General features: G+C 50.4%; 1 protein-coding gene across 2 annotated transcripts in view; it reads right to left on the bottom strand.

Moving 5' to 3' along the window:
• The window catches only part of STK36 (serine/threonine kinase 36), a 212,957-nt gene that overhangs the window by 111,459 nt on the left and 78,032 nt on the right, over positions 1-23,466 (bottom strand). For both annotated transcript variants that reach the window (XM_073546315.1, XM_073546316.1), the window contains exons 6-12: positions 21,345-21,594; positions 20,196-20,289; positions 17,020-17,198; positions 15,825-15,883; positions 15,658-15,745; positions 9,539-9,676; positions 7,633-7,800 (exon numbers count right to left, since the gene is read on the bottom strand). In XM_073546315.1, coding sequence (XP_073402416.1) covers positions 7,633-7,800; positions 9,539-9,676; positions 15,658-15,745; positions 15,825-15,883; positions 17,020-17,198; positions 20,196-20,289; positions 21,345-21,594 — 976 coding nt within the window. The remainder of the gene's footprint in view (positions 1-7,632; positions 7,801-9,538; positions 9,677-15,657; positions 15,746-15,824; positions 15,884-17,019; positions 17,199-20,195; positions 20,290-21,344; positions 21,595-23,466) is intronic.

Raw genomic sequence — 23,466 nt, forward strand, 5'->3', positions numbered from 1 at the left:
CGCCCCTATTGCGGGCGGAACTCAGTTTGGTGCCAAAGCAGTAGGAGGACAACAAAATCAGCCTTAATACAGGTACAACATGTCCAGAAAAGGACCACCCTTATATCACATAAATAAATGCATATTAAACAAAAACAGAGCCAACTGGATAATAGGGTGGGTGCTGTGTCCCTCAATGAGCGTCTCGGAGAAAAGGAATTTACGGTGAGTTTATCACAAAAATCCATGTTTCTCCTTCGCCTCATTGGGGGACACAGATACTGTGGGACGTCCTAAAGCAGGCCCTGGGTGGGAGATTGACTCACCGATCCAAGCTACATGCACCTCTTGTTTAAAGGTGCGCCACCGCTGCTTGGAGAATCCTTCTACCCAGGCTCGCATCCGCCGAGGCCTGAGTATGACTATTATAATGTCTGGCAAATGTGTGCAGGCTGGACCAGGTTGCTGCTTTGCAAACCTGTTCTGCCAAAGCCTGATGTCGAAGCGCCCAAGAGGCGCCCATTGCCCGAGTAGAGTGCGCTCTGATCCCTGCTGGGATCGGCGTGCCTCTAATGCGGTAGGACTCCTGAATAGTCAAAGGAATCCATCTGGCTATGGTCGATTTTGAGGCGAGTCCCTTCCTGAACCCTTCAGGGAGCACGAACGGCGTGTCCGTCTGACGTAAGGGCGCCGTTCGCGACACGTACCTCCGGAGCGCTCTTACCAGGTCTAACGTGTGAAGAGCCTTTTCCATACGGTGCACCGGTGCTGGACCAAATGAAGGCAAGACAACATCCTCATTAACGTGAAATGAGGACACGACTTTAGGCAGAAAAGGAGGGGCTGGTCTGAGCACCACCTTATCCTTATGGAAAGTGAGGAACGGAGCTCGGCAGGATAGGGCCGCCAGCTCTGAAACCCGCCTGATAGAAGTGATGGCCACTAGGAACACCACTTTCCAGGAAAGGTACCGCAAGGAGATATCCTGAAACGGTTCAAATGGAGCTTCCTGCAGAACACTTACAGTAGGACCAGGTTAAGGTCCCAGGCGTCCATAGGCGCCTTATACGGAGGTACCAAGTGGGAGACTCCCTGGATGAAAGTCTTCACCTGCAAATTGGTAGAAATTCTGCGCTGGAACAGGACGGATAAGGCCGATATTTGTCTCCTGAGGGAACTTGGGGCCAAGCCCGAGTCTAGGCCCGACTGGAGAAAAGCCAAGATGTTGGGGATCGAGAATCTCAGCGGAGAAATACCGCGGCCTCGACATCAAGCAAAGAACACCTTCCAGGTGTGGTGGTAAATTCGTATTGAAGCCGCCTTCCGGGCGCTAACCACTGTAGCGACCACCTTGCTCCCGAACCCTGCCTGGGTTAGAATCCAAGATTCAACGGCCATGCCGTCAAACACAGGGCCCCTGAGTTCCGGTGGCAGATCGGCCCTTGAGAAAGTAGATCTGGGCGCTCTGGCAGTCGCCAAGGAACGTTGGTGAGCAGCTGCATTAGATCTGCGTACGACGCTCGACGGGCCCGTCCGGGGCCAGCAGAATCACCGGAACCCTTTCCGTCATGATCTTTTTGATAATGTGCGGAAGTAGTGGCAGCGGGGGAAATAGATATGGGAGGCAGAACTGGTTCCATGGCGGAACCAACGCCTCCACAGAGAACGCTTGCGGGTCCCTGGCCCGAGCGACATATGTGGGTACCTTGGCGTACACCCTGGAAGCCATCAGGTCCACATTCGGAGTTCCCCACAGTTGACAAATATGCTGGAAGATCTCAGAATGTAGTGACCACTCTCCGGACGCAAGACCCCGCCGGCTGAGAAAGTCTGCCGCCCAGTTCTCCACACCCGGGATGTGGACTGCCGAAATTGAGTGGTTTGCTTCGGCACATTGAAGAATGTGCCCCACCTCACACATAGTTGCTCTGCTGCGGGTGCCCCCTTGGTGATTTATGTAAGCCACCGCCGTGGCGTTGTCCGATTGAATTCGGATGGGGCGGCCTGCTAAGAAGTGATGAAACTGCTGCAGCGCCAGCCGAATCGCTCGTATCTCCAATAAGTTGATCGGGAGACATGCCTCCTGTGGCGACCACCGTCCCTGGGTAGTATGGTGGCGAAACACCGCTCCCCAGCCGAGGAGACTGGCGACGGTTGTTACCACCAACCAATGGTCTGGGGGGAAGGGTTTCCCCTGGGACAGAGAGGAACTGGTTATCCGCCATCCGAGCGACTGCCTGACTTGAGAGGACAGTTGGCACCGCCGATCGAGCGTGAAAGGATTCTTATCCCAGGCTGCCAAGAGGGCGTGCTGCAGGGGGCGAAAATGGAACTGGACGAACGGTACCGCTCCCATTGCTGCCACCATTTTCCCTAGAATCCTCATCCCGAAATGAATGGTATGAGGGACTGGTTGGCTATGAGTCCGGACTCCCTGCCGGAGAGCTAGGGCTTTTTCCTGAGGGAGAATTACCAACCCTCGGCAAGTGTCGAAGATCATTCCTAAGAAGGAGATCCTCTGAGCTGGCACAAGGGATGACTTCTTCGCATTGATCAGCCATCCTAAGCGGGCAAAAGTATCTAGCGTGATGCTGACATTTTCCTCACGTGCCTGTATTGAAGGGCCTATGACCAATAGGTCGTCCAAGTAAGGCAAGACGACTATGCCTCAAGAATGCAGTATGGCCATGACAACTGCCATAACCTTTGTAAACACTCTGGGAGCCGTGGCTAACCCGTAAGGAAGCTCCACGAACTGACAATGTCGACCGTTGATGGCAAAACGCAGTAACCTTTGATGAGGAGGAAAAATGGGACTATGCAGATATGCGTCCTGGATGTCGATCGAGGCCAAGTATTCTCCCTGCTCCATGGCCGATATGACTGAATGGAGAGACTCCACCCGGAAATGTCTGATCCTGATGAATTTGTTCAGATGTTTGAGGTCAAAAAACGGTCTGACATACCCGTCCTTTTTGGGAACCGCAAACAGGTTGGAATAGAAGCCCCGAGTCCTTTCGTGCTCTGGCACGGGAACAATGATCCCATTGCGCTGCAGCGATTCGATGGCTCCAACAGAGCTCTTGCCTGGGTATCCACCCTGGGAAGACGAGAAAGAAAAAACCATCTTTGAGGGTATCTGACAAATTCTATTTTGTAACCTGAGGCCACCAACTCCCTTATCCATGCGTCGTGCGCGACACTGAACCAGACGCGGCGAAACCAGAGTAGCCGGCCGCCCACCTTGCTGGCATCGTCTGGCAAGCGCCTCGAGTCATTTGGCTGATGATCTTTGGGATCTGGATCCCCTCGATCTGGCTGTTGAGTTTGCATTCTCCCCAATGGGTTGGTTCTTTTGAGACCTGCCGCACCTATCCTGGTTGGGGCGGAGTGAAGCGGCGGAATTGGCCGCTGTGGTCAACCCGGGGTTGCGAAAGGCCGAAAACGTGCCTAAAAAGGGTGGCGAAAAGGCAGTTTGACCTTTTGTTGAGGGAGAAAAACGCTCTTTCCTCCTGTGGAGTCAGAGATAAGTTTATCCAACTTCAAGATTCCACGGCCATGCCATGTCCTTAACTATAGAGCTCTTCTGATAGAAATTGCGTTAGCGGCCGCAAGTGCCGAGCAATTGGCCGCATCCAAAGACACATTCATTACGTAATCTCCGGCCATCGTGATCTGACTCGCGATTTCCGATCTTTCTGCAGGTAGCTCTTGCTCCTGCGCGACCTTGTTTAATGATTCTGACCATGAGATCATGGCCTTTGCTACCCAAGTTGCAGCGAACGAGGGAGAAAGCACTGATCCTGATGCCTCACTGAGCACACTGAGCTCTCTATGAGGCGATCCGTGGGATCCTTAATAGAGTAAACGCTAGGCCTGGATAACAGGGATATAGTGGATAGGTGCGACACCAGTGGATCCACCGTCGGAGATTCCGTCCATTTTTTACGGAGGTCCGGGGAAAATGGATACCTTGCTTCGAGTGCCTTTTGACCCGAGAAACGCCTGTCTGGTCTTTCCCTGTGTCGCTGCACTATGTCCTCAAACTCAGGGTGAGAGGAAAAAATTCTGTGCGGCCGCTTCACTCGCTTAAACGCCACCTTATGCCCTGTAGCCGCTGCGGGATCATCCTCAATCCCCAAGGTCTGATTGATGGCTTCTATGAGGCTGTCCACTGTTTCACGTGACGCTGGAGTATCCAGGTCAAGGGGCTCGTCTGAGTCGAAATATGAGGTCTGCTCGCTATCAACCACTGGTGACGGGGAGCAAGAAGCAGAACTTACGGATGCCAAGGCACCGGATGGACTGGGCGACACTGTGTGGATTAATTTCCCTCGGGTCTGCCTGAAGTGAGAGCGGCCCCTGCAGACGAGAGGCTTTTGTGAGGTGGAGGTCCCCTCTAAGGCCGGCGAGCCACTATCCCTGCCCCCATCTGGGGCCTGAAGGGACTCAATTGCATGAACTGTGACAGTGATAGGGCCCACTCAGGGGGGCTTGGCACATTGGTCGCAGTCACAGGGGAGGATGGACACTGAGGTTCTGTTAGGCGTCGGGTTCCGGGCGCTGCACAGCGGGAATCCCGAGCCTTGTCCTCTGTGGTCTGCCCACACCAGCATTGTGGGTTCGGTCGCCGGGGAGGGCTCCTGGGCATTTGGAGTCGCCGGCTTTGCATAATCGCTTGCTCTGGCCCCGCGGAAACGCAGCCCGACAAGAGATGCATGCTACTTCTTCGGACATGCTGTTTCTGTCCGCTGCTGGGGATGGGGGACAGGAGGTAGCACCTCGTTTTCCCTGTGGTCTCCCGGGCAGCACTTCCTCCAGTCCTGTGCCCCCCGTTCCTGGACGCCTCCGCACAAAAATCGCACGCCACCAGCTGTGGGGCGGACCGCCAGTATATAAACCAGTCCAGGGGCGGTACTTCTGGGTCTGCGGCCTAGCCGCACTCCTAAGCTGGGGACTAAATTTATTCGCCACCCAGGCCTGGGGGCGGGCCGCTGAAAGTGACGCACGGCCCAGAGGCGGAACTTCTGGTCGCGGCCTAGCTTCGGCTAAAGCCGGGGCCTCAATTTATTCCCTGCCCGCGACGGGGGGGCGTGAACTCCATGGCGCCGCAAAAAATGGCGCTACTTACTGGCGCGGGCTTCTCCGCACCGCTCTGCAGCCACTGGCCGGTGGCATCTGACAGCTAAGGGCTCCAGCCCCGGATCTTCGCCGCAGGAGCCCTCCCAGGCCCTCTCCTGACGATCTTCTTCAGCTTCCCAGCTCAGGTATGTGAGGGGGCCTTGACAAAATAGGATGGTGCAGACACCCTAGCTCCATCTAACCCCTTCAGGGGGTGAGGAGAGGGACCAACCGCCGCCTTGCAGCACTGCAGTCTAAGCATTGGTGGAGCATTGGGGGCCGCACAGACTAGTCTTGTGCCTCTGTACAGCTAATGGTTTCAATACATAGGGGTGGTCAGGGCTAAGTCCGGCATTGTGTCCCACATCGCGGGAGAGGACACTCGCACGTGCTCGCCCGTTGATGGTTTGGGGAAATCGGACCCTTTCAATAGGATCCGTTGCCCCTGTCTCATCTTCATAGACGGTAAAAAAAAAATAAAAGAAGGTCTGGGGAAAACGGCCCAAATATGGCCCACGGTGCGGGAGAGGATACGTGGAGACGATATTCAACACATGCTCGCCCGTTGATGGTTTGGGGAGATCGGACCCTTTCAATAGGGTCCGTCGCCCCTGTCTCATCTTCATGGGAAAAAAAAAGAAAAAGTCTGGAGCAAAACCAGACGTGTGTGCCTCCATGGACACTAAGCAAAAAACTGAGTTCCGCTCGCAATAGGGGCGAGGGTGTATACGATGGAGGAGGAGCTAACCTCTTTTTTTCACTTAGTGTCAGCCTCCTAGCGGCAGAAGCATACACCACAGTATCTGTGTCCCCCAATGAGGCGAAGGAGAAAAAGATTATTCTCACCTTCCGACGGCACCCGATCTCCTCTCCACGCTTCCGGCATCTTCCAGTCCCAGTAATGCTTAGCACAAAGGACTGTAGATGAAGTCACTCTCGTGAGTGCACAACGTCATCAGCGGTCTTTCGCGCAAAGCATTACTGGGACCGGAAGATGCCGGGCACGTGGTGAGAGGAGGGAAAGAGTCCAGGGGCCATCGGAAGGTGAGTATATCACTATTTGTTATTTTAATTCTATTTTTTTACAGGTTTATGGTACCCAGGGCCTGGAGGAGAGTCTCCTCTCTTCCGGACCCTGGGTACCATCCGCACATTGAGCGCTGCGCCGGTCATCTCCCAGCTACGTCGCCGCTCACCTCAGTGCGGCAGGAGATGACCCGCGGCAACTGTCGGGAGATCAGCGGCTAGCGCCGCAGATCTCCCAACGGTAGCGGTGGCGTGTGTCGTTCGAATTCCGCACCAATTTGCAGCCGGACTGTGCCTGTCGCTGAATGGTTGCGGCCGGCCAGATGCGACCAATCAGCGAAGTGGGATTTCCGTTACAGACAGAATTAGATGATTATATATATAGATGTCTGGTGGAAGTGCCGTAAAGTAAAGCAGCTCTGGGACGCAATCTAGCACCTAATGTCCCAGATTAGCGGCATCCCAATGAAAATTAGGAAAGAGCAGGCGCTTCTGGCCACTGACCTGGATTTAATCCCGTACGAGTTCAGGACAGTGACTGTGCACATCCTGATAGAGAGACTAAAATTAAAATTGCCGGATATTGGAAAAACCCCAACAGTCATTCACTGAGATTGTGGCATTGGTGACAATTGTTTATCAGAGAAGAGAATTGCTTCATCCACCAATAACCCAACATCACATCTCAGGAGATGGGACAGCTGGCGATCATTCACACCACACACTGCGGTCACAGAGATGGAATCGGGCTATTCATGGTAATATGCAGGGATGATAACCTGAGGTCAGCACCCTTCCCTGCTTCCTAGAATATTTAGTTATGTTTAAAGTTATGTTTAGCTGTCCAATGATTGAGAAAGATATTGTAATGATGTCCAACGATTGAATGCTAAAGTGTTGTAGAGCAAGACATTATAAAACAATAAGAAGTTTATATTTAAAAAAAAACATGAATCAAGATTTTCGTTATGCCTTTTACCAATCACAACACGCAATTTGATCGGGGTGTTGTGTGTGTCGCTACGATTACAGGGGAACAAATATGTCTGTCACTCGCGGATTCATACTCATTTTAAAAAAATAAGACTAAAGTCAATTTTGGAAGACCACTTCATTATTTTTATTAGCCATTTTTTAAGGAAGAAAGAAATGTTAAACTTTTATTTGATCTGTAGAAAACAGGTAAACAAAAGTGCACTTGTATATAGAGATGTATCGCTATGTACCAGTACACTGTGCCTGTAAAGGAGAAGAACACCATGCACAGTCCAGTACAGAGCGTTCTCCTAAACTCGGCAGTCCAGCCTGTGGCTCATGGCTGATGCTACAGAGCACAACATACTCCACAGAGGTCATTTACTTTTTCCTATGATTGTGCAGTGTCCTCTGTATACAGGGTTAATGACAAAGTACCTCACACAAGCAGCCTTATTTCCTGCAATGCCTCACATACCCCAGTTCTACACCCTGTACAGATACATATGGATGCCATCCTGTCACACTTACCTGCCGTACACTGGCCTCCAGCGATTGATCTATAAGCTGCAAGAGGAATTGGGGGATCTGCAACTCTACACAAAGGTCTGAAAGAAGATGGGGGTCACATCCAGAGGTTAAGAGATTACACACGACCCGCAGAGCTGGCCGAAGGCGTGACACTGCTTCCAAAGAAACCTGTGTAGAAAGATGATGACTAATGGTGGTGGAGCCCCCAATACATAAAATCAGCCATACAGGACAGCCCACGCCTACCACATAATCAGCCGTGCAGATACAGTGGGGAAAAAAAGTATTTAGTCAGTCAGCAATAGTGCAAGTTCCACCACTTAAAAAGATGAGAGGCGTCTGTAATTTACATCATAGGTAGACCTCAACTATGGGAGACAAACTGAGAAAAAAAAAATCCAGAAAATCACATTGTCTGTTTTTTTTTCATTTTATTTGCATATTATGGTGGAAAATAAGTATTTGGTCAGAAACAAGCAATCAAGATTTCTGGCTCTCACAGACCTGTAGCTTCTTCTTTAAGAGTCTCCTCTTTCCTCCACTCATTACCTGTAGTAATGGCACCTGTTTAAACTTGTTATCAGTATAAAAAGACACCTGTGCACACCCTCAAACAGTCTGACTCCAAACTACACTATGGTGAAGACCAAAGAGCTGTCAAAGGACACCAGAAACAAAATTGTAGCCCTGCACCAGGCTGGGAAGACTGAATCTGCAATAGCCAACCAGCTTGGAGTGAAGAAATCAACTGTGGGAGCAATAATTAGAAAATGGAAGACATACAAGACCACTGATAATCTCCCTCGATCTGGTGCTCCACGCAAAATTCCACCCCGTGGGGTCAGAATGATCACAAGAACGGTGAGCAAAAATCCCAGAACCACGCGGGGGGACCTAGTGAATGAACTGCAGAGAGCTGCGACCAATGTAACAAGGCCTACCATAAGTAACACACTACGCCACCATGGACTCAGATCCTGCAGTGCCAGACGTGTCCCACTGCTTAAGCCTGTACATGTCCGGGCCCGTCTGAAGTTTGCTAGAGAGCATTTGGATGATCCAGAGGAGTTTTGGGAGAATGTCCTATGGTCTGATGAAACCAAACTGGAACTGTTTGGTAGAAACACAACTTGTCGTGTTTGGAGGAAAAAGAATACTGAGTTGCATCCATCAAACACCATACCTACTGTAAAGCATGGTGGTGGAAACATCATGCTTTGGGGCTGTTTCTCTGCAAAGGGGCCAGGACGACTGATCCGGGTATATGAAAGAATGAATGGGGCCATGTATCGTGAGATTTTGAGTGCAAACCTCCTTCCATCAGCAAGGGCATTGAAGATGAAACGTGGCTGGGTCTTTCAACATGACAATGATCCAAAGCACACCGCCAGGGCAACGAAGGAGTGGCTTCGTAAGAAGCATTTCAAGGTCCTGGAGTGGCCTAGCCAGTCTCCAGATCTCAACCCTATAGAAAACCTTTGGAGGGAGTTGAAAGTCCGTGTTGCCAAGCGAAAAGCCAAAAACATCACTGCTCTAGAGGAGATCTGCATGGAGGAATGGGCCAACATACCAACAACAGTGTGTGGCAACCTTGTGAAGACTTACAGAAAACGTTTGACCTCTGTCATTGCCAACAAAGGATATATCACAAAGTATTGAGATGAAATTTTGTTTCTGACCAAATACTTATTTTCCACCATAATATGCAAATAAAATGAAAAAAAAAAACAGACAATGTGATTTTCTGGATTTTTTTTTTCTCAGTTTGTCTCCCATAGTTGAGGTCTACCTATGATGTAAATTACAGACGCCTCTCATCTTTTTAAGTGGTGGAACTTGCACTATTGCTGACTGACTAAATACTTTTTTTCCCCACTGTATATGGTGGTCCAGGTTATATAGTTACCGGGGAGCAGCAGTCTCTCAGTCTCCGATGCACTCTGTTCCGAAAGTTAGGATCCTTGAGAAGTAGAAAAGGTGTGCTGAGCTGTGCTACTGATGGATCTGTCGCCTCCAATAACACCGACCATTCATCATCACTGTCCTGCCAGAAGCAAAATGCAGAAACATGACAATAAGTCTCAAAGCACACCAGGACCAGAGACAGGGGCAGAACCCGAGCCACGACTCAATCCAGGACTAAAGGCAGGACCAGAGTCAGAGCCATAACCCAAGACAAGACCAGAGCCAAGAGCAGGACCAGAGCCAGGATCCAAGCAGAGCAGAGCCATGACCCAAGACAAGACCAGAGCCAGGAGCAGGACCACAGCCAGGACCAAAGCCAGGATCCAAGCAGAGCCAGGACCCAAGACAAGGCCAGAGCCAGGAGCAAGACCAGGGCCAGGACCAAAGCAGAGCAGTGCCAGGACCCAAGACAAGGCCAGAGCCAGGAGCAAGACCAGAGCCAGGACCAAAGCAGAGCAGTGCCAGGACCCAAGACAAGGCCAGAGCCAGGAGCAAGACTAGAGCCAGGACCAAAGCCAGGATCCAAGCAGTAAAAAAAGGGGGAGACAGAAGCGCACAATAGGGTCTTATCCAATTATATAAACATTTCACAGATATGGATCCACTCACCTGGTTCAGTTGTGTGGAACACAACAACCATAAGCACAAATGGGTAGGATCCGATGAACTGCAGCAATCAGCCGGTCACTAGAATTGCATATATAGGAAGGAGAGAAGTCCGGCTTTCAGGATCGCGCTGTTCCAGTCCAAAGTTCACAAGGAGTTAATCCAAGGACCAAGCAGTGATTATAACTTTCTTTTTATTCCATAAACTCTACGCGTTTCGTCACACACTGTACACTTCCTCAGGAGCAAAGTTACCTTAAGTTAGTAACTTTGCTCCTGAGGAAGTGTACAGTGTGTACACGAAACGCGTAGAGTTTATGGAATAAAAAGAAAGTTATAATCACTGCTTGGTCCTTGGATTAACTCCTTGTGAACTTTGGACTGGAACAGCGCGATCCTGAAAGCCGGACTTCTCTCCTTCCTATATATGCAGGATCCAAGCAGAGCAGAGCCAGGACCCAAGACAAGGCCAGAGCCAGGAGCAGGACCAGAGCAGAGCAGAGCCAGGACCCAAGACAAGGCCAGAGCCAGGAGCAAGACCAGAGCCAGGACCAAAGCAGAGCAGAGCAAGGACCCAAGACAAGGCCAGAGCCAGGAGCAAGACCAGAGCCGGGACCAAAGCCAGGATCCAAGCAGAGCAGAGCCAGAACCAAAGACAAGGCCAGAGCCAGGAGCAGGGCCAGAGCCAGGACCAAAGCAGAGCAGAGCCAGGACCCAAGACAAGGCCAGAGCCAGGAGCAAGATCAGAGCCGGGACCAAAGCCAGGATCCAAGCAGAGCAGAGCCAGGACCCAAGACAAGAGCCAGGAGCAGGACCAGAACAAGGACCAAATCCAGGATCCAAGCAGAGCAGAGATAGGACCCAAGACAAGGCCAGAGCCAGGAGCAGGACCAGAGCCAGGATCCAAGCAGGGCAGAGCCAGGACCCAAGACAAGGCCAGAGTCAGGAGCAAGACCAGAGCCAGGAGCAGGACCAGAGGCAGGATCCAAAATTTTGAGAGCCTCAATGGTCTGTGTATAGGGCTCTCTCTTTTTCAGTTATGTCATGTATTTGCCTTTGATGGTTAGCAATGCTTTTGTATTGACAGGATTTTGTAAATTCATTTATGAAATCCCTGTTGCGCTATGGGAGTGGGTGGTGTTATTTATCACCCGCCCCCTCACCCGTTTCCAAGGTGACATGCCGTTAGCCTAGGTACCTGGTGCATACTGGATGTGACATGCGTGTCACCTCCATGGTTGTGATCCGGAAGTGACGTGACTCGCTACTGGCCATGGGAGACGCTGATGTCTCAGCACGGTAACTATAAATGTATGTTGCCTGTTTGTCTCTGTGGCAGCAATGATTTCGAGGGTCTGCGGTTTGGTGGTGACTGTCTGCGGAGCGTGGTAGGAGGAACAACACAATTTTATACCACTCCCCTGATGACTCTTTGAGAGGAAATGCGTCAGGGGGTCTGGTGGCAAGGACGGCTATCCACCCAGGATATGTTTTCTCATGGCTACAGCTGCACAGCCTGCGTAATTGGGTGAGAACGTTCCTTCCATCTCTTTCATGACAGCTAAGGCCTGTTTCACACATCAGTTTTTTGGCGTCCGCCAAAGTGTGAAAAAACGGATCCGTTTCCGTTTTGCCACAAACGGATGTTAACGGATCCGTTTTTTGGACGGATCCGCTTTAGTCACTAATGCAAGTCTATGGGAAAAAAAACGGATCCGCCAAAAAAAAAAAAATGGCGGATCCGTTTTTTTTGCAAAACGGCGGATTTTGACGGACGTCTAAAAACGAATGTGTGATACAGGCCTTACATGTTTGTCACAACAAATCTTTTTTGGGGGATGAATCAGATGACCATCATTTGGGCTTTATGTGGCACAGAGCCCGTACCTTTATATCAGTAATGATGACATGTTTTTTTGGTAGCGAGGCATTCTTTGAAAATTGAATAATGATGTGCTTGCATTGTTTGCAACAGTTGCCTTCATTGTTCGGACCAGCCATAATGTTAAGTGTGTAACAGTACAGACGCAGAGGGCTGATAGATGCATAAAGCATGTGGCAACATGATGCGGGGAACCTGGTCACATGGTCATAAGCATTCAGCCCCTTTGCTCAGTATTGAGTAGATGCACCTTTTGAGCTAGTACAGCCATGAGTCTTCTTGGGAATGATGCCACAAGTTTTTCACCCCTGGATTTGGGGATCCTCTGCCATCCTTCCTTGCAGATCCTCTCCAGCTCCGTCAGGTTGGATGGTGAACGTTGGTAGACAGCCATTTTCAGGTCTCTCCAGAGATGCTCAATTGGGTTTAGGTCAGGGCTGTGGCTGGGCCAGTCAAGAATGGTCACAGTGTTGTTCTGAAGCCACTCCTTTGTTATTTTAGCTGTGTGCTTAGGGTCATTGCCTTGTTGGAAGGTGAACCTTAAGCTCTTCCAGAGCACTCTGGAAGAGGTTTTACATAGTAACATAGTTAATAAGGTTGAAGGAAGACTTTAACTCCATCTAGTTCACCCCATATCCTATCCTAACATGTTGATCCAGAGGAAGGCAAAAAAAACCCATGTGGCGAACAGTAAGCTTCACTTGGGGAAAAAAATTCCTTCCCGACTCCACATGCGGCAATCAGACGAGCTCCCTGGATCAACGCAATATTAAGGAGACGAGTGTATATACCCTGTAATATTATACTTTTCAAGAAAGGCATCCAGTCCCTTCTTACATGTTAGTAGGGAATCACTCATTACAACATCATATGGCAGAGAGTTCCATAGTCTCACTGCTCTTACAGTAAAGAATCCGCGTCTGTGAGTATGCTTAAACCTTCTTTCCTCCAGACGTAGAGGATGCCCCCTTGTCCCCGTCAAAGGTCTAAGAGTAAAAAGATCATTAGAAAGGTCTTGGTATTGTCCCCGCATATATTTATATATTGTAATAAGATCACCCCTAAGCCTTCGATTCTCCAAACTAAATAACCCCAAGTGTAATAACCTGTCTTGGTATTGCAGACCCCCCAGTTCCCTAATAACCTTGGTCGCTCTTCTCTGCACCCGCTCCAGTTCAGCTATGTCTTTCTTATACACCGGAGACCAGAACTGTACACAGTATTCTAAGTGTGGTCGCACTAGTGACTTATCTAGAGGTAACATTATGTTCTCCTCATGGGCATCTATGCCTCTTTTAATGCATCCCATTATTTTTTTTGCCTTTGCAGCAGCTGCCTGACACTGGCCACTAAATGTGATTTTGTCGTCCACCCATACACCCAAGTTTATTTCAGTGACAGTTTTGCCCAGTGTTTTACAATTAAGCACATAATTATACATCTTGTTCGTTCTACCCAAGTGCATGACCTTACATTTATCCCCATTAAAGCTCATTTGCCATTTATCAGCCCAAGCTTCTAGTTTACATAAATCCTCCTGTAATATAAAATTGTCCTCCTCTGTATTGATTACCCTGCAGAGTTTAGTGTCATCTGCAAATATTGAAATTCCACTCTCTATGCCCCCTACAAGGTCATTGATAAATATGTTAAAAAGAAGCTGGCCCAAAACTGACCCCTGTGGTACCCCACTGCTAACCGTGACCCAGTCCGAGTATGCTCCATTAATAACCACCCTTTGTTTCCTATCCCTGAGCCAGCTCTTAACCCACCTACACATATTTTCCCCTATCCCCATTGGTCTCATTTTATGTATCAACCTTTTGTGTGGCACCATATCAAAAGCTTTTGAAAAGTCCATGTACACCACGTCCACTGCATTCCCTTGGTCCAGTCCGGCACTTACCTCTTCATAAAAGCTTATCAGATTAGTCTGACAGGAACGGTCTCTTGTAAACCCATGTTGATATTGGGTCATGAGGTTATTCTTCTTCAGATACTCCAGTATAGTATCTCTTAGAAAACCCTCCAGGATTTTATCCACAGTTGTGGTTAAACTAACTGGCCTATAATTTCCAAGTTCAGTTTTTGTCCCGTTTTTGAATATTGGTACCACATTTTCATCCAGGATATCTCTGTACTTGGCCGCATTCATGTTTCCTCCAATTGCAACCAGTCGTCCTGTCCCTACAGCTGAAATACACCCCCATAGCATGATGTTGCCACCACCATGTTTCACTGTTGGGATTGTATTGGGCAGGTGATGAGCAGTGCCTGGTTTTCTCCACACATACTGCCTAGAATTATCACCAAAAAGTTCTAGCTTCGTCTCATCAGACCAGAGAATCTTATTTCTCATAGTCATGGAGTCCTTCATGTGTTTTTTTTTAGCAAACTCTATGCGGGCTTTCATATGTCTTGCACTGAGGAGAGGCTTCCATCGGGCCACTCTGCCATAAAGGCCCGAATGGTGGAGGGCTGCAGTGATAGCTGACTTTGTGGAACTTTCTCCCATCTCCCTACTGCATCTGTTGAGCTTAGCCAAAATGATCTTGGGGTTCTCCTTTACCTCTCTCACCAAGGCTCTTCTCCCACGATTGCTCGGTTTGGCTGGGCGACCAGGTCTAGGAAGACTTCTGCTGGTCCCAAACTTCTTCAGTGTAAGGATTATGGAGGCCACTTAGGAGCCTTGAGTACTGCAGAAATTCTTTTGTAACCTTGGCAAGATCTGTGCCTTTCTGAAATTCTGCCTCTGAGCTCCTCGGCCAGTTCCTTTGGCCTCATGATTCTCATTTGGTCTGACATGCACTGTGAGGTCTTATATAGACAGGTGTGCGCCTTTACAAATCAAGTCCTATCAGTTTAATTACACACAGCTGGCGTCCAGTGAAGGAGTAGAACCATCTCAAGGAGGAACACAAGGAAATGGACAGCATGTGACTTACATATGAGTGTCTGAGCAAAGGGGCTGAATACTTATGTGATAGTTCAGTTATTCTTTTATTAATAAATTTGAAAAAATTTCTACATTTCTGTTTTTTTTCAGTCAAGATGGGGTGCAGAGTGCACATTAATGAGAAAAAAATGAACTTTTTTGAATTTACCAAATGGCTGCAATGAAACAAAGAGTGAAAAATGTAAAGGGGTCTGAATACTTTCTGTACCCACTGTATCTACCTATTGGAATCAGTGGGTCACTTTACAAATCATCTGTGACCCAATATATATCCGTGTTGGATGTATGTACAATAACTTTTTATTACTTTCTTTAAATATTGGAATAAAGCTTATATTTTAGTTACACATATCTTTTCTCTTTTTATACTATATGCATGTCACACCACAAATATGGAAGTTCACAAATATCTCTCAAGACCCCACATACGCATGGACGCTCAGCCGACAGCTGTCTCCAGATTCACCCTAACTTGTACTAAATCCTTTAGCTTTCTGTAAAATGTTGTAATTAAAAGAAAAAATACTGTGTAGATGAATCCAGCCCCATGGATGCACCCGGAAGCCCCTATAAAAGTTCTCTGTTCATAATGACCCCCAGTGCCCACCCTCCGTACCTCATTTTCCAGGTGCACGGATTGAATGCTGTGCTCCCTTTTAATATGGCAGAATTCTTTTTCATAATCCTGAGAAATTTGGTTCCTCCTAGAAAGTAAATGAGAGTAAAAAAAAAGAAATTCTGAGACCTCTGCAAATGTTGGCAGCGGCCCCAGCTGCATCTCACCGGAGAGTCTGGGATGTTCTTGGCTCCTTAATCTCAGTAACATTCTCCTCAGCTTCTCTCTAGAAAAATCAAAACACACTTGTCAGTCAGAGAAAGCCAATGGAAAGGGGTGCACGGCCCCTGACCTGGCCTCGGAGGTAGGTGCCGGTTCCGACCTGGCTGCGGAAATGAGTGCACGGCCCCCAACCTGGCCGCGGAGAGGAGTGCTGCACGGTCCCGGACCTGGCCACGGAGGTAGGTGCCGGTCCCGACCTGGCCGCAGAAATGAGTGCACGGCCCCCAACCTGGCCGCGGAGAGGAGTGCTGCACGGTCCCGGACCTGGCCACGGAGGTAGGTGCCGGTCCCGACCTGGCCGCAGAAATGAGTGCACGACCCCCCAACCTGGCCGCGGAGACGAGTGCTGCACGGTCCCGGAGCTGGCCACGGAGAAGAGTGCTGCACGGCCCCCGACCTGGTCGCAGAGAGGAGTCCTGCACGGCCCCCGACCTGGTCGCAGAGAGGAGTCCTGCACGGCCCCCCCCGACCTGGTCGCAGAGAGGAGTCCTGCACGGCCCCCCCCGACCTGGTCGCAGAGAGGAGTCCTGCACGGCCCCCCCCGACCTGGTCGCAGAGAGGACTGCTGCACGGCCCCCGACCTGGCCGCAGAGAGGACTGCTGCACGGCCCCCGACCTGGCCGCAGAGAGGACTGCTGCACGGCCCCCGACCTGGCCGCAGAGAGGACTGCTGCACGGCCCCCGACCTGGCCGCAGAGAGGACTGCTGCACGGCCCCCGACCTGGCCGCAGAGAGGACTGCTGCACGGCCCCCGACCTGGCCGCAGAGAGGACTGCTGCACGGCCCCCGACCTGGCCGCAGAGAGGACTGCTGCACGGCCCCCGACCTGGCCGCAGAGAGGACTGCTGCACGGCCCCCGACCTGGCCGCAGAGAGGACTGCTGCACGGCCCCCGACCTGGCCGCAGAGGACTGCTGCACGGCCCTCGATCTGGCCACGGACAGGAGTGCACAGCCGCCGACCTGGCAGCAGGGAGGAGTGCTGTACGGCCACCGACCTGGTCGCGGAGAGGAGTGGTGCACGGCCCCCGACCTGGCCACAAACAGGAGTGCGCAGCACTCGACCTGGTCATGGACAGGAGTGCATGGCCCCCGACCTGGCCACAGACAGGAGGGCACAGCCCTCGACCTGGTCACGTTACCTGAGTATTTGGGGGATTAGGAGCCTCTTTCCTCCTGGCCACTCTCTGTCTGGCATTGCTCAGGATGCGGGAGTGCACGCTGCTCTGCGTGGAGCCATCACACAGCCGGTCGCGAAGCTGTCGCTGCTCCTTAGTGAGCGGAGATGTAAAGGGGCTGCTGTGCGAGCTGTCGTCTAACACTGACACCGTAGAGAAAGGAAATAACAGCAAGATAACGGTTTTACACAGAGAGGACACAAGGTGTGGGGGGTATATACTCTATATGGTACAGCAGAGTGTTTTTTCACGTTTGTTGTTTTTCAGTCTCTTGGTGGTGTGAACACTGTCCTACCGCCTTGTTCTCTGTGTGCATGGCCCATGTGTTTGTATTCATTTGTTTCTAAATGATTATGAACTTGTTTTCTCTGCATTATTTGAGGTATGAAAGCACTTTTTTTTTTTTTTTTTTTTTTAAATTTTGACCATTTCTCCTTTTCAGTAAAAAAAAATATTGCTTGGAAATTCAAGGACATGTTGTCAGAAGTTTGTAGACTAAAAGAACAATTTACATTTTATTCAAAAATACACCTATAAAGAGTAAAATCAGACATTTTTCTTATAGTACGCACAGTGACAGCCGCCGGCTTCCAGAACCCATCCTACTCCCCCTCCTTGTGCCCTCGCAGCATCTCGTTGGTTCCAGCTTCCAGCAGCTCTTCCTGTGCAGAGCGATCATGTGGCACCGCTCATTAAGGTAATGAATGTGCTCACGTCTCCATCCCTATAGGCGTGGAGGGAATATTCATTACCTTAATGAGCGGTACCACATGATCGCTCTGCACAGGAAGAGCTGCTGGAAGCTGGAACCAACGAGATGCTGCGAGGGCACGAGGAGGGTGAGTAGGATGTTTGTTTTTTTTTGTAATATGAAGCATGCATATAGCAGGACGGGAGGGGGGACGCCATGCATACCAGGACAGCTACGGGGGAAACCACGCATACCAGGACATCAACGGGGGAGCCACGCAAACCAGGACAGGACGGGGGAGCCAAGCATACCAGGACAGCTACGGGGGGAGCCACGCATACATGGACAGGACGGGGGAGCCACGCATACATGGACAGGACGGGGGAGCCACGCATACATGGACAGGACGGGGGAGCCACGCATACATGGACAGGAGGGGGGAGCCACGCATACATGGACAGGAGGGGGAAGCCACGCATAACAGGACAGGACGGGGGCGCCACGCATACCAGGACAGGACAGGGGAACCATGCATACAAGGACAGTGACGAGGGAGCCATGCACACCAGGACAGGGATGAGGGGACAATGCATACCCGGCGTATACTCCAGTCGATAAGCTTACCCAGTTTTCTGTGGCAAAATTAGGTGCCTTGGCTTATACTCGAGTATATACGGTATATACAGTTGTGGCCAAAAGTATTGACACCCCTGAAATTCTGTCAGATAATACTCAGTTTCTTCCTGAAAATGATTGCAAACACAAATTCTTTGGCATTATCATCTTCATTTAATTTGTCTTAAATGAAAAAACACAAAAAGAATTGTCCTAAAGCCAAATTGGATATAATTCCACACCAAACATAACAAAGAGGGTGGACAAAAGTATTGGCACTGTTGGAAAAATCCTGTGATGCTTCTCTAATTCGTGTAATTAACAGCCCCTGTAACTTACCTGTGGCACCTAACAGGTGTTGGCAATAACTAAATCACACTTGCAGCCAGCTGACATGGATTAACGCTGACTCAACCTCTGTCCTGTGTCCTTGTGTGTACCACATTGAGCATGGAGAAAAGAAAGAAGACCAAAGAACTGTCTGAGGACTTGAGAAACCAAATTGTGAGGAACCATGAGCAATCTCAAGGCTACAAGTCCATCTCCAAAGACCTGAATGTTCCTGTGTCTACCGTGTGCAGTGTCATCAAGAAGTGTAAAGCCCATGGCACTGTGGCTAACCTCCCTAGATGTGGACGGAAAAGAAAAATTGACAAGAGATTTCAACGCAAGATTGTGCGGATGTTGGATAAAGAACCTCGACTAACATCCAAACAAGTTCAAGCTGCCCTGCAGTCCGAGGGTACAACAGTGTCAACCCGTACTATCCGTCGGCGTCTGCATGAAAAGGGACTGTATGGTAGGAGACCCAGGAAGACCCCACTTCTTACCCCGAGACATAAAAAAGCCAGGCTGGAGTTTGCCAAAACTTACCTGAAAAGCCTAAAACGTTTTGGAAGAATGTTCTCTGGTCAGATGAGACAAAAGTAGAGCTTTTTGGGCAAAGGCATCAACATAGAGTTTACAGGAGAAAAAAAAAAGAGGCATTCAAAGAAAAGAACAAAGTCCCTACAGTCAAACATGGCGGAGGTTCCCTGATGTTTTGGGTTGCTTTGCTGTCTCTGGCACTGGATTGCTTGACCGTGTGCATAGCATTATGAAGTCAGAAGACTACCAAAAATTTTGCAGCATAATGTAGGGCCCAGTGTGAGAAAGCTGGGTCTCCCTCAGAGGTCATGGGTCTTCCAGCAGGACAATGACCCAAAACACACTTCAAAAAGCACTAGAAAATGGTTTGAGAGAAAGCACTGGAGACGTCTAAGGTGGCCAGCAATGAGACCAGACCTGAATCCCATAGAACACCTGTGGAGAGATCTAAAAATGGCAGTTTGGAGAAGGCACCCTTCTAATATCAGGGACCTGGAGCAGTTTGCCAAAGAAGAATGGTCTAAAATTCCAGCAGAGCATTGTAAGAAACTCATTGATGGTTACCGGAAGCGGTTGGTCGCAGTTATTTTGGCTAAAGGTTGTGCAACCAAGTATTAGGATGAGGGTGCCAATACTTTTGTCTGGCCCATTTTTGGAGTTTTGTGTGAAATGATCAATGTTTTGCTTTTTGCTTCATTCTCTTTTGTGTTTTTTCATTTAAGACAAATTAAATGAAGATAATAATACCAAAGAATTTGTGTTTGCAATCATTTTCAGGAAGAAACTGAGTATTATCTGACAAAATTGCAGGGGTGTCAATACTTTTGGCCACAACTGTATATATATATACACATACATACATACACGCATGTGCACAGCCTCTGCAGAATTACATGGGCGTAAAATATAGAAGCAGTCAGCAATAACGGATCATATGAATCCATTAGTGTTAATGAGACCTGCTCACCTATCACTTGGTCTTTAATAAATGGATGTGCCAGCAGTCGGGGCCAAGAAAGTCTCAGGGCAGGATCCTTAGTGAGCAGTCCCTGGAGAAAGTCCTGAAGAAAAAGCAACGGTCAACACACGTCTGTGGCAGTCTGAATCGCTTGTATCAAGTCACACACGTAGCTAGGGCAGAGGCAGCACCGCTTGTATCCAGAGGTCACACATAGCTATGGCAGAGCCGGCACCACTCGTATCAAGTCACACACGTAGCTACGGCAGAGTCGGCACCGCTCGTATCTAGTCACACACATAACTACAGCAGAGCCGGCACCGCTCGTATCCAGACTTCATACGTAGCTATGGGAGAGCCGACACCGCTCATATTGAGTCACACACGTAGCTAAGGCAGAGCCGGCACCGCACATATCCAGAGGTAACAAGTAGCTGCGGCAGAGCCGGCACCGCTCGTATCGAGTCACACACGTAGCTACAGCAGAGCCGGCACCGCTCATATCCAGAGTTCACACGTAGCTATGGAAGAGCCTGCACCGCTCGTATCAAGTCACACACGTAGCTAAGGCAGAGTCGACACCGCACGTATCCAGAGCTCACAAGTAGCTACGGCAGAGTCGGCATCGCTCGTATCGAGTCACACACTTAGCTAAGGCAGAGCCGGCACCACACGTATCCAGAGGTCACAAGTAGCTACGGCAGAGTCGACACCGCTCGTATCGAGTCACACACGTAGCTAAGGCAGAGCCGGCACCGCACATATCCAGCGGTCACAAGTAGCTACGGCAGAGTCGGCACCGCTCGTATCGAGTCACACACGTAGCTACAGCAGAGCCGGCACCGCTCATATCCAGAGTTCACACGTAGCTATGGAAGAGCCGGCACCGCTCGTATCAAGTCACACACGTAGCTAAGGCAGAGTCGACACCGCACGTATCCAGAGCTCACAAGTAGCTACGGCAGAGTCGGCATCGCTCGTATCGAGTCACACACTTAGCTAAGGCAGAGCCGGCACCGCACGTATCCAGAGGTCACAAGTAGCTACGGCAGAGTCGGCACCGCTCGTATTGAGTCACACACGTAGCTACAGCAGAGCCGGCACCGCTCATATCCAGAGGTCACACGTAGCTACGGCAGAGCAGGCACAGATTCTCACCTTCAGCTCAGCAGAGACCCCCCGAGGCCATCGCACGGGCTGCTGGGTGATGATGCTGACCAGCTGGAATATGCTGTGCGTGTAGAAAGGTGGGGTCCCCACAAGCAGCTCATACACGATGCAGCCAAGAGCCCACAGGTCCGAGCGATGATCATAAGGACGCTCCAACACTAGCTCCGGAGACATGTAAAGAGGGGTCCCCTTAATGGAGCGGACCATCAGCGTGTCCAGACTCAGTTCTCGAGCAAAACTGGAAGAAAGTGGGAGAATAAGAGGAGAAAAGCAAATAGTAAGTGTATGAGACTAACAAAAAGGTGACTGTCCTGAGAAGAGGGATCCCCCCCAACCAATACACAGGACCACAACACCCCCAATACAGGCAGTGTGCCTCCCCATCCATACACAGGACCACAGCACCCCCAATACAGGCAGTGTGGCCCCCACACATACACAGGAGCACAGCACCCCCAATACAGGCAGTGTGTCCCCCCCGCACATACACAGGACAAGAGCACCCCAATACAGGTAGTGTGCCCCCTACACATACACAGGAACACGGAACCTCCCCATAATAAAGGCAGTGTGCCCCCCACACATACACAGGACCACAACACCCCCAATACAGGCAGTGTGCCCCCCACACATACACAGGTGCACAGTACCCTCAATACAGGCAGTGTCCTCACACACACAGGATCAAAGCACCCCCAATACAGGCAGTGTCCCCACACATACACAGGAGCACAGCACCCCTAATACAGGCAGTGTGCCCCCCACACATACACAGGAGAAGCACAGCACACCCAAAACAGGCAGTGTGCCCCACACACATAGAGGAGCACAGCACCCCCAATACAGAAAGTGTGCCCCACACACACACACAGAATCAAAGCACCCATAATACAGGCAGTGTGCCCCCCACGCATAAACAAGACCACAGCACCCCCATTACAGGCAGTGTGCCCCTCACACATACAGGAGCAAAGCACCCCCAATACAGGCAGTGTCCCCACACATACACAGGAGCACAGCACCCCCAATACAGGTAGTGTGCCCCACACAAATACACAGGAGCACAGCACCCCCATTACAGGCAGTGTGCCCCTCTCACACACACACACAGCACCCCCAATACAGGCAGTGTCTCCACACATACACAGGAGCACAGCACCCCTAATACAGGCAGTGTCCCCACACATACACAGGAGCACTGCACCCCTAATACAGGCAGTGTCCCCACACATATATAGGAGCACAGCACCCCCCAATACAGGCTGTGTCCCCACACACAGGAGCACAGCACCCCCAATACAGGCAGTGTTCCCACACATACACAGGAGCACAGCACCCCCAATACAGGCAATGTCCCCCCACACATACACAGGAGCACAGCACCCACAATACAGGCAGTGTCCCCCCACACACACACACAGGAGCACAGCTCCCCCAATACAGGCAGTGTCCCCACACACATACACAGGAGCACAGCACCCCCAATACAGGCAGTGTCCCTACACATACACAGGAGAAGAGCACCCGCAATACAAGCAGTGTGCCCCTCCCTGCATACACAGGAGCACAGCAGCCCCATTACAGGCAGTGTGCCCCCCACGCATACACAGGACCACAGCACCCCCAATACAGGTAGTGTGCCCCACAAAAATACACAGGAGCACAGCACCCCCATTACAGGCAGTGTTGCCCCTCACACACACACACAGGAGCACAGCACCCCCAATACAGGCAGTGTCCCTACAGATACACAGGAGAAGAGCACCCCCAATACAAGCAGTGTGCCCCCCATGCATACACAGGAGCACAGCACCCCCAATACAGGCAGTGTGCCCCCCCACGCATACAGAGGACCACAGCACCCCCAATACAGGTAGTGTGGTCAAATTATAAAGATGTTTTTGAGGTGTAGGTGACATGAGCAGGTGAGTGATTGGATGAGGGGAGTGAAGGAACATCAGAATCAAATATGACACCAAGACAGCGGGCATGTTGCAGGGGAGTAATGGTGAAACCACACGCGGAAGTGGCAATCTCAGGCAGGGGTCAGTTAGTGGAGGTAGGAAACACAAGGAGTTCAGTTTTTGACAGCTTCAGTTTCAGATTGAGG

Source organism: Dendrobates tinctorius, unplaced genomic scaffold (assembly GCF_039654945.1).
Source record: "Dendrobates tinctorius isolate UK_male_01 unplaced genomic scaffold, ASM3965494v1 ptg000146l, whole genome shotgun sequence".
Lineage (NCBI taxonomy): Eukaryota > Metazoa > Chordata > Amphibia > Anura > Dendrobatidae > Dendrobates > Dendrobates tinctorius.